This window comes from Astyanax mexicanus, chromosome 4 (genome assembly GCF_023375975.1).
Source record: "Astyanax mexicanus isolate ESR-SI-001 chromosome 4, AstMex3_surface, whole genome shotgun sequence".
NCBI classification, from domain to species: domain Eukaryota; kingdom Metazoa; phylum Chordata; class Actinopteri; order Characiformes; family Acestrorhamphidae; genus Astyanax; species Astyanax mexicanus.
In genome coordinates, this window is record NC_064411.1 from 53,479,682 (window position 1) to 53,492,037 (window position 12,356).

General features: G+C 41.2%; 1 protein-coding gene and 1 long non-coding RNA gene across 20 annotated transcripts in view; one reads left to right on the plus strand and one right to left on the minus strand.

The window, feature by feature from the left end:
* dlg1b (discs large MAGUK scaffold protein 1b) overlaps positions 1–12,356 on the minus strand; it is a 174,334-nt gene that overhangs the window by 87,125 nt on the left and 74,853 nt on the right. For all 19 annotated transcript variants that reach the window (XM_049476567.1, XM_049476566.1, XM_049476554.1 and 16 more), the window contains one exon: positions 11,337–11,501. In XM_049476567.1, coding sequence (XP_049332524.1) covers positions 11,337–11,501 — 165 coding nt within the window. The remainder of the gene's footprint in view (positions 1–11,336; positions 11,502–12,356) is intronic.
* LOC125801067 (uncharacterized) overlaps positions 7,698–12,356 on the plus strand; it is a 56,231-nt gene continuing 51,572 nt past the window's right edge. Inside the window, exon 1 of the long non-coding RNA XR_007438561.1 lies at positions 7,698–7,830. This is a non-coding gene — a long non-coding RNA (uncharacterized LOC125801067). The remainder of the gene's footprint in view (positions 7,831–12,356) is intronic.

Consider the following 12,356-nt stretch of genomic DNA (forward strand, 5'->3'; position numbering starts at 1 on the left):
AGAGTAGGAGTAGAAGACGAAAAGAAAGGACGCTGAGGCTACATACTGTATACTTTCTGAATGAACAACAAACACAGATTCATTCATTCAATCCAACATTACATTCTGACCGCCTCCTTGTTTCCACTGATCATATAGGAGCACTTCGGCCCAATCCCATTTCTCTTTTTTTGTAGCCCTACCCCTTTGTTTTCCAGTGTAAACTTTTATCCTTGGAACAGATTGAGAAAAGAAAGGGTGGACATTCTTTTAAGAACCCGATACAGATATATAGCTATAGCAGTGGAGCACTAAAGTTCAGCAACCTAACTGCTTCTGCTGCTTAACCGTATTTGTCGCACTCTAAGGTGCACCATCAATGAACATCTATTTTCTGGTCTATTTTCATACATAAGGCGCACCGGATTTAAAGGCACGTTAAGTAACACTAGTAAGAAACAGGGGTTTCGCCATGTTTTCCTTCTAATTCAGAAGGTTTCACCTCTGAATAAACTGTAATGCTTAAAAAAAATATTTTTCTTTTGAAGCACTTCCATTTATGTACAGTAAGCTTAGATTTCCAGATTTTCACTAAGGCTGGGTGCAGCAGCATTATCATTAGTATTAGTATTAGCAGTTAACCGCTAGCACCTGACAGCGCTACACTGAGGAACTTGAGGATTTTAGCGGTTCATCCCATGTAGCTTGTTTTAACATGGCAAACACGTAGACTACAGTCCGATATATACAAATTTCTGAATGCCAAAAGAGCTAGCGTTTAGCGTGGTTAGCGGCTAATGCTAATACTGCTCCAGTCTCGGTGCTGAAGAACTAAACTGAAACTTCTGTATAACTCTGTCCTTCAGCAGAGTGGCTTTACTGCTTTTTACAACCTGACTGATGGAATTCATACAAAAGACGCACTAGATTATAAGGTGCACTGATGATTTTTTGTAAAATTAAAGGATTTAAATTTATATTTTAATTTATATTGTGAAAAAAGGCAGCTTTATAACTTTAGGGCTTCAGAAAAAGGGGAAGGTGCTCCATACATGAATAACTATTGTCTATTCCTTAATTCCTCTGGGATGTGGACCTGAAATGAGCTTTTATTAGCTTTTATTGTAATTTACTTTCCTGTTCCACCTTTAATTCTGCAGCCTATGCTCTCTGTTTCACAATTTAAGGTGGAACTGGAAAGTTAGCTAGCTAACCCTATGCTTGTTTTGAAGAAAAAAAGCCATAAAACATTGAAACTACACATTAAACTATGGTAATAAAGTGATTTTCTTAACTTTTAATGAGGCAAATACTTTTTTTTTTTTTTTTGGTCATTTGTGTCAGTGCCATATTGCTGTTGATTTTCGTACCCCTCTGTTTGGAGTGTTCCTCTAAAAATCTCGGTTTGAAGTGTCTCCTAGTCTACCCTTTAACAAAAATCAGGGGTAGGGCTAAGTGGTGAAATGAGATTGGGCCATTGTGGCCCTATAATAATAATTATTATAATAATAATACAGACTATAGTCCTTCATCTGTGTAGAAACAAGGAGGTGGTCATAATGTTATGCTTGATTGATGTATAGAGATTCTAAGCCTAACGCTTGAAGCTGCAGCAGCTATGAATAAAAAAAGCAGCATTACCAAACTCTACAGCGAGGCAACATCAACTATTATGGGATGGTTGCATCTAGATCCAGGTCTAAATCTAAATCTAGACTGAACAGGATGATTTATGCCATTGAAATGTTGAATGAAGCCCCCAGTTTGAGAGTATGTTGAAAGTTCCTCCTCCCCCGAGAAAATTACAGACCGGATTGACCGACTACTGCTAACTTAATGCACCTAATATTAATGCAAATTGACAATTTAATCATTTATCATTGAAACACTACAAAAAATGTTAATTAATTAAAAAAAAAAATGAATTAATTTTATTTATGATTATACACTTGAAATGATACTTAATGATGTCATCTTTTCTTGTAAATATTAGCACTTTATTTTTATACCAAGTACTTCCAGATTCAAGAGTTCAACAATAAAAAAATATATATATAATATATATATTTTCCAAAATAAGTACAGGGATGTGCAAAATAGCAGCAAATTAATATATAACTTGTGCACCGTTCTGATCCAGCGAACTAAGGCCAAACTTTTGGCCTGTAATGTATGTAACAAACTAAATTTGAATTAGAATTGAATTAAACAAACCCCAAAATCCAATCAACCAATCAAAATCTCCAAACGAAAGCATGCAAAGCTCTGCAAACAACTAAAGCAAATGAACGAGATCTAATTCCAGCAGAAAGCAGCACATCAGCACCAGCTGAAGCTCCACATCTACGGATGCTGCTGCTGCTGCATCGTCAGCCATCCAGCAGGTGGAGTCAGAGCTCCACACGGCCTGATCTCCAGCACAGCCAGCACTTTTTTCCTCCAGAAGTTTCTCCACGCCCACACTATCCGTCTTGTGACGAGCGGTGATGGCGGGTGATTAATCAGGGCGAGTGATAACAGCTTGTTTATGGAGCACAGCGATGTGGATATACTCGACAAGTCACAGCAGCACCTGAGGCCTTTAATCACTGTGAGGAACGACGTTCCTTTACCAGGGAACCGAGGTGTCATCCATCCGTCCGTCCTCCTCCCCAACGTTCCTGCTTCTCTATCTAAACGAGCGTTTAGTGCTTTACATTGCTGCTGCTGCTGCTGCTGCTGCTGAGGACGGCGGTTGATGGTACGGTATGGTGCTGGCATCAAGCGCAATGGGGAGTTGTGGTGATGGTGATGGTGATAATGGGTGTAAAAAAAAATTAAGTGGAATGTAATAGTGTCCAATACTTTTTGTCCAAATCTGGTGTTAAAAAAAAGTTGCAAAGAGGGACCGACTACACACTAATGACTATGGGTTAAAACCTAATATTTGGATTTACTCACAAAATCTTCAGTAGGTGTCTAAACTCCCAGTAAAAGTCCCACTAAAAATGTAGTCCCAGTCTAAACCTGCAAAGAGGGACCGACTACACACTAATGACTATAGATTTAGACTGGGAGTCGGTCCCAGATCTCCTGTAGGTGTCTAAACTGAGTCTCAGTAAAAACAAATAGTCCTAATCTAAACCTGCAAAGAGGGACTAACTAACTACACACTAATGACTTTGGGTTAAGAATGGGATTCTCAAAAAGCTCTAGAAGGTGTTTGTAGGTGTCCCAAAGTTTTTTGTCCAAACCTGCTGTTAAAGCTAAGCTAAATAAGGGGACTGACTACATACTAATGACTATGGTTTTGGACTGGGACTCCAGTAGGTGTAATGTGTAGGTGTCCTAATGTTTTTGTCCAAATCTGCTGTTAAAAAGTTGCAAACGTGGACCAACTACACACTAATGAATATAGGATAAGAATGGGATGCTCAGGGAAGTCCCAGACTAAACCTGCAAAGAGGGTTTAATGACTATGGGTTTAGACAGGAACTCTGTCACAAAATGTCCTATAAGTGTTTAAATTAAGTTCCAGTAAAAATGAGACTCAGACATTACCTGCTTTTAGAGCTACAAAGAGGGACCGACTACACACTAATAGCTATGGGTTTGGACTGGGACTCAGACAAGAGTTCCCAGTCTAAACCTGTAAAGATGGATGCCATAAAAGCTCTAGAAGATATTTGTAGGTTTGTTTGTTTGTGTTTTGTCCCATATCAGCAACATTTTGGCTATTTTATGGCATCAACAATGTTCATGACTTGAGAATCACAGACTTAAATCAGTCTCTTTAAATGAAAGACTTCCAGAAAATTACGTCTTTTAGCTGGTCGAATCTTTTCAAATAGTTCTTTCATATTGATATTTGTAGGTGTCTCAATTCTTTTGTCCAAATCTGCTGTTAAAGAGTTGCAAACGGGGACAGACTACACACTGATGACTATGGGTTAAGAATGCTATGCCATAAAAGCTCTAGAAGACATGTATTGGTGTCTTAATTCTTTTGTCCAAATCTGGTGGTAAAGAGTTGCAAGAGGAACTGACTACAAACTAATGATTAAAAGTGCCATAAATGTATAGTGTAATGTATATGTATAGGTGTCCAATACCTTTGTCCAAACCTGCTGTTAAAAAGTTGCAAAGAGGGACTGACTACACACTAATGACTATGGGATTAAACTGGGACTGGGTCACAAAATCTCCAGTAGGTGTAATGTGTTGGTGTCCCAATACTTTTGTCCAAATCTGGTGGTAAAGAGTTGCAAAGAGGAACCAACTACACACTGGTGTGTATAGTTTAAGTATGGGATGCCATAAAAGCTCTAGAAGATAACGTGCAGGTGTCTCAATTCTTTTGTCCAAACCTGCTGTTAAAAGTTGCAAAGAGGGACCGACTACACACTGATGACTATGGGTTTAGACTGGGTTTCTGTCACAAAATCTCCAGTGGGTATAATATGCAGGCGTCCCAATACTTTTGTCCAAATCTGCTGTAAAAGAGCTGCAAACAGGGACCGACTACACAGTAATGACTATGCGTTTAGACTGGGACTGGGTCACAAAATCTCCAGTAGGTATAATGTGTTGGTGTCCCAATACTTTTGGCCAAATCATCCGTTAAAGAGTTGCAAAGGGGATCAAGGACACACTGATGACTATGGGTTTAGATTGGGACTCTGTCTTAACTATATTCTACATTAAAGACTATTTGTTGGGTATAATATGCAGGCGTCCCAATACATTTGTCCGAATCTGCTGTTAAAAATGTGCAAACAGGAACCGACTACACACTAATGACTATGGGTTAAGATACCATAAAAGCTCTAGGAGATAATGTGTAGGTGTCTCATTTCTTTTGTCCAAACCTGCTGTTAAAAGTTGCAAAGAGGGACCGACTACACACTGATGACTATGGGTTTAGACTGGGTTTCTGTCACAAAATCTCCAGTGGGTATAATATGCAGGCGTCCCAATACTTTTGTCCAAATCTGCTGTTAAAGAGTAGCAAAGAGGGACCGACTACACACTAATGACTATGGGTTTATACTGGGATACCATAATGTGTAGATGTCCCAATACTTATGTCCATATTATGCATTTTCAAGTTAAATTGAATTTACTTTTTGGACTGTAGCTGCAGAGGTAGGTGGTTGACGGCACGCTGGCGTCGAGGGTGATGATGTGGTGTAAATAAGTCTCTAGGGAAGTGGGTGAGTGGGCATGGAGTAGAACTGCAACTATTAGTCAACCAAGTCTATTAGTTTATGAGTCACTGATGACGTCAAGAATTACGATAAACAGCTCACGCACCAATACACACACATATACATGCAAAGTTAATATTTATTAAGTAACAACAATACTTTAAAATGTTTTAAGAGGAGGTCAGAAATCAATATTTGGTAGAATAACCCTGATTTTTAATCATAGTTTTTTTTCATGCATCTTGGCATCATGTTCTCCTCCACCAGTCTTACACACTGCTTTTGGATAACTTTATGCTGCTTTACTCCTGGTGCAGAAATTCAAGCAGTTCAGTTTGGTGGTTTGATGGCTTGTGATCATCCATCTTCTTATTGATTATATTCCAGAGGTTTCAATGATTTTGGTCTGTCAAAAACAATCTCAGCCAATGGATTATTTCCATTTTAAGATGATCGATTAAACAGTAAGTCGATTATTTGAGTCTATTATTTATATTTTATAGGTTCTTTGATGTTTGAATAATCAGTGAACAGACTCTTTCTATTTTACGATAATTAACTGGTTGGCCAATTAATCAGGCCGATTATTTCAATTGTTAAATAGTTGATTAATTGGTGGGCCAATTAATACTAAATAGACTCAATAGATTAATGATTTATTATTTATTTGGTCTGGTATTTTTCCTAAAAACGCTAAAGTGGTACTCTGTTCGGGAGGGAAACACTTGTGTATAAATCGCTTAATTTCCATCAGTGAACAGATTATTTCTATTTTTCGATAATTAATCGGGCGGCCAATTAATAAGGCCGATTACTTCGATGTTAGAAAGAGATTAATTGGTAGGCCAATTAGTGTGAACTAGATAGATTTCTTATTTATCACTTATTTGGTCCAGTATGTTCTTTAGACTGCTAATCTGCTACTCTGTTCTGGAGGGAAATTCTTGAGTATAATCACTTAATTTCCATTTTTCGATAATCGATTGGTCGGCCAATTAATCAAGCCAATTATTTCAATTGATAGATAGTCGATTAATTAGTTGGCCAATAAATGACAACTAGATTAAATAGATTTCTCTTATTTATGATTCATATGGTCCGATGTTTTTCCTTAGATTGCTAAATGGTTCTGGAGGGAAACGCTTGAGTATAATGGCTTAGTTGGTTGCCGATTAATTGGGACGATTTTGCTCATTTTTAGATAATTGCTTAATCGTTTAGCCAATTAATCAGGGTGATTGTGCCCAAATTTTTAGATAAACAATTAATCCATTAGCCGATTAATTGGGACGATTATTCCCATTTTTAGATGACTGCTTAAACCATCAGCCAATTAATTGGGCCAAATATTCTAACACCTACAAACAGCAACGTACAGGATCTTTTACAAAATCCTATTCTAAACAGTTCCACAGTCATTAATGTGTAGTCAGTCCCCCTATGCAGCTCCAACAGCAGGTTTGTAAATTTTTTTTTGACCTTTTATCACCATTTTAATCCAATAATCATGAATTTGGAGCTAGTGATTTCTGATTAACTGGTTTAAAGCATGCTGTATTGGGTGCAGAATTGGATTTTAATGTTTTAATGATAATCTTTTCTGATTTTTCCTGGAATTTGACAAATATTGGACATCCAAAACTGTGCTGACCCAACTGTGACTGAACACCACAGTGTAACACTATGGTGAAATAGTGAACAGTAGTGATTAGAGGGTGTGAGGCGAGGCGAGGCCTGTGGATGGAGGATGAGCTCATGGCTGGGGGGTGATGGATGGAGGCAGGGATGAGGCAGTGGGGGATGAGTTCATGAGTGAGGAGGGGCTTTAGAGAAAGAGCTGAGAATTATGAGAGGCGGCAGGCGTGAATCGCTGGCCGGAGTGTGTGTGTGAGTGTGTGTGTGTGTGTGTGTGTGTGTGTGAGTGTGTGTGAGTGTGTGTGTGTGTGTGTGTTACAGTACAGGACTGAGAGAGAGAGTGCAGAGGGGTCATAAATCTCAGAGCAGAGGGGGCAGAGCAGTGGAGCACAACAGCCACGGGAGGAGCTCTCGTAAATGTTCTAACCACACACACACTCGCGCACTCTCTTACACACTCTCTAACACATACACTCACACACTCTCACACACTCGCGCACACACTCTTACACACTCTCTAACACATACACTCACACTCATACACTCTCACACACACGCACTCGCTTGCACACACTCTTACATACATTCGCACACACTAGGGTTGCAACGGTATGAGATTTTCACGGTATGATAACCGTCTCAGAAAATACCGCGGTATCACGGTTATCACGGTATCACAGTTTGTTACAAATATTATTAAACTGACCCTTAAAGAAATTACAACAAAGGTTTTTTGTTCAATTAACTATTTATTGTAGAAACCTGGAACAATTATATAGATAATGTCTCCTTAAAAAAAATAAACTGTACACCATTAGGTGAAGGAAACCAGGTTTTTCCGCTACTCTTAAGGGCATTAAGGGTGTATATATAAAAAAAAAATATATATATATATATATATATATATATACACACACACACACACGTGTCACACATTACATGTCCTCTAAGAAGTAAAGATCCTGTGTTTAAACTATTCAGTACAATTATTTAAGTTTAAATTATTTAATATCTGATAAACTGAGCCTGGGTCAGTGTCTGATCAACAACTGTTGTAAACGTCCGTTTTACTGCCGAGTTGGTATATAACCAGATAGAGGGGATTTATTTCTGAGTCTGGTTTTAACACATGAAAAACAGGCACGTCAGAATTTGAAAATTAACGCATGTAAATGAATGGCGTCTTTCACATCCAGTCCGGCGAGCACCTTTACACGGACACGTGAATCTGTCGTAGCACGCACTTCACGCCTGTACCTGCGTGCCTAAATTTCGGATAACTCAGCGCTTTTGCGGGCGCTTACCGCATGGGTTGTGCACGACTACAAAGAGATTTTATTTATGTTCAGATTAAAATTATAAACTAAACACATACTTTGCGCTGCACGGCGGGGTGGTGTTCTCGGAGATGGGAGAACAGGTTTGATGGATGTCCACCTTTAGCTGTGACTTTACGGCCACATTGATTACAAATCAGATAACCATCCTTGGGTGCGTTCGGCGGGTCTCTGAAATAGTCCCACACTGCTGATTTTAGTTTAGCCTTTTTTTAGGCGGACGGTGATTTGTTTAGTCTGATGCACTTTCTGCTGTTCTCACCGCTGTGTGCTGAGGAGCTGAAGCGGAGCAGAGTTGCGCATGCGCGGGTGAGTTTCTCCGCTGGCTTGCGTTTTACCGGTAATAAGCAAACACACACGGTATGATAACCGTGCATTTTAATACCATGGTATACCGTGAAACCGGTTACCGCTGCAACCCTAGCACACACATGCACTCTCGCACACGCACTTGTGCACGAACACTTGCACGATCACACGCTCTTACACGCACACTCTCTTACATGCATGCTCTCGCACACACTTGCACACACGCACTCTTACGCACACTTGAGCACGAAAACTTGCACGCTCACACTGACTGATATACTCTTGCACACGCATGCTCTTACACACGCTGTCGCACATTTACACACACACTCTCTCGCATGCGCGGTCACACATACTCTTACACACACTCTCTTACAACTATACACTCTCGCGCACACTCTCACACCAGACACACATATGCACGCACACACTCTCGCACACGCTCTCACAAACGCACGCTCTCTTGCATGCACAAACATACTCTTACACATACTCACACACACTCTCTCTCTCTCACACACACACACACACACACACTCTCTCTTGCACACACACTCTCTCTCGCAAGCGCATACTCTCGCACACACTAACACACCAGACACACATATGCACGCACACTCTCTTACACGCTCTCGCACACACTCTCGCACACACGCATGCTCTCTTGCATGCAAAGTCAAACATACTCTTACACACACTCGCGCGCACACTCTCTCTCTCGCACACACACACTCTCTCTTGCACACACACTTTCTCACAAGCGCACACTCTCACACCAGACACACATATGCATGCACACACTCTCGCGCATACTCTCGCGCACACACACACAGTCTTTGGTCTTTTTAAACAATTTCCTAAGATTCTTAAAGCGACACTTTGTGATGGAGGAAGCCACGTGTGGCAGCACAGATAATCAGGCCAGTTGTTTCCGTTCCGTTTTTAGTTAAACAATTAATCCATCAGCCGATTAATTGGGACAAATATTCCCATTTTTACATCTGATCAAAACACTGCGTCTCGCATCAGAGCTTAATCATGTTTTATCTGATAAAATTGTTACGACACACTGTTATCTATAAACGTGGACAAAATACTTAAATACTATCGACAATCTCAATACAGGAGCTCTGCTATTACTTTAATTCATTTTTAAGAGTTCACTGCTGGAAGTGAGCGCTACACTACTGCACACTCACTGTGCACTATTCACTCTACTGTCCCCAATATCTCAGGACACGCGTCTCCACGTCTCTGCGGCCGCGTGTCCCTCTATAAGCGGTGTGATCTGGATCCGGGTGGATTGGGCTCTGCTGTGATGGATCAGGGATCAGCCCGTGGGCTCTGTGTGTGGTATTAGCCGCTGCACGCTATTAATAATAATATTAATAATAAAGAAATCATGCAGCCGCCGCGAGCGGAGAGACGCTCTTATATACTCTGATCAGGGTGGGGGATCCAGAAAACCCCCCGGCAGCTAAACAGACATCCCCCCCCCCCCCCAAAAAAAAAAAACAACAACTCCCTGCTCAGACTACACAGCACATCTTCATCAGGGTTATTCAGTGTGTGTGGCTGTTGTATGGCTGTTGTGTGGAGAGTGTGTAGTGTGTGGAGAATACAGTGTGTGTAGTTAAATGTGCCGAGTGTGTGGAGTGTTTGGACTGTGTACAGTGTATGAAGTGTGTTGAGTATATAGTACGTAGAGAGTACAGTGTGTGTAGTTGAATGTGCAGAGTGTGTGGAGAATAGAGTGTGTGGAGAGTAGAGTGTGTGGAGTGTGTGGAGAGTAAAGTGTTTGGAGTGTTTGAAGAGTACAGCGTGTGTAGTTAAATGTGCCGAGTGTGTGGAGTGTTTGAAGAGTACAGTGTGTGTAGTTGAATGTGTGGAGAATACAGTGTGCGGAGCTGAATGTGCAGAGTGTGTGGAGTGTGTGGAGAGTTCAGTGTGTGTAGTTGAATGTGTGGAGAATACAGTGTGCGGAGCTGAATGTGCAGAGTGTGTGGAGTGTGTGGAGAGTACAGTGTGTGGAGTGTGTGGAGAGTACAGTGTGTGGAGTGTGTGGAGAGTGTGGAGAGTACAGTGTGTGGAGTGTGTATAGTGTGTGGAGAGTACAGTGTGTGGAGTGTGTGGAGAGCACAGTGTGTGGAGTGTGTGGAGAGTACAGTGTGTGGAGAGTGTGGAGAGTACAGTGTGTGGAGTGTGTGGAGAGTACAGTGTGTGGAGTGTGTGGAGAGTGTGGAGAGTACAGTGTGTATAGTGTGTGGAGAGTACAGTGTGTGGAGTGTGTGGAGAGTACAGTGTGTGGAGTGTGTGGAGAGTACAGAGTGTGGAGTGTGTGGAGAGTGTGGAGAGTACAGTGTGTGGAGTGTGTGGAGAGTACAGTGTGTGGAGAGTGTGGAGAGTACAGTGTGTGGAGTGTGTGGAGAGTACATTGTGTGGAGAGTACATTGTGTGGAGAGTACAGTGTGTGGAGAGTACAGTGTGTGGAGAGCACAGTGTGTAGATTGGAGTGTGTGGTGTAGAGAGTGTGGAGTGTGTGCTGAATTAAGTGTGTGGAGTGTGCAGCGTGTGGAGTAAAACATGTAAAATGGAGTGCGCAAAGTGGAGAATGTGTAGAGTAGAGTGTAGAAAGTGTGGAGTGTGTGGAGTTGAATGTGCGGAGCATTTGGAAAATGTGGAGAGTACCGTGTGTGGAGCAAAGTGTGTGAAGTTGAATGTGTGGAGTATATAGTGTGTGGAGTGGAGTATATAATGAATGGAACTGAATGGAACTGAGAGCACTAAGCACTAAATAATAAAGACGAGACTAAGCAGCAGGTCAGCTAGAAGCAGCAGGACACTCCTGATCCACTAAGGGGAATAAAGCCCAGTCCGTGCCGGGTCTTACCTTCATCGGGGAGATGTGGGCGTGGGCCACGTAGCCGTGGACGTTCTCGATCTGAGAAATGTTCTTCTCGGCCACCTGGACCAGCTCCGGGCCCGGACCCTCGTCCGTGAGCGGGGGGGAGCTCTGCTCCTGCGGAGACGTGTCCTCGTCATGGTGTCGGTACTTCTGCAGAGGGGGGGGGGCGAAGAAGAACGAGTGGTCAGCTGTGCAATTCGGTAGTGGACATTATTTAATAAAAATACATGCTTGACAATGCAGTTCCACATCCAACCAGTAGATGGCAATAGGAATGAAGTAGAGTTGCATGCTGATAGAATATCATCAGTATAAAGTCACATTTTTCCACCACTAACTGGATCCCCCTTTCGAGAGTCCATCACTCAGCCCACTATAGTGAATACCAGAAAACTAACAGGATATCCCTCTCAAAAGTCCATTACTCAGTGCAGTATCAATGGAAAATCATTATATGATTTTTTTTTTTTTGTAGATTTGAGCAGGATGAAAAAAAATTACTGTTGCCGTCGGGTGATAAATACAAAATAACGCAAAAAAAAAAATTACCGATAGTTTAATGAGCTAGTGTTAACTTAGGACTTATTCAAGACGTTACACACAAACTTTTACAAGAAACTGGGGCAACACAGCCCAGAACACTAATCACATACCCCTCTCAAGAAAGTCCATCACTCAGCCCAGTACAGTAAATATCAGAACACTAACCACATGCCCCTATTGAGAATCCACCACTCAGCCCAGTACAGTGAATATCAGAAAGCTAACAGGATACCCCTCTCAAAAGTCCATCACTCAGTGCAGCACCAATGAAAAAAATCCCTTTCGCCACCAATGTTGAGATATAGTTGCAAGATAAAGCAAACAAATGCATTTGTTTTTAGCATTTAAAAGTGACAATCGGTAACTTTAGTTACTAGTAATTAAGACACAACATACAGGTTTTAGTTAACAGATTTAGTTAACAGATTAATTTAGTTTAATACGAACTAGTGTTAATTAAAA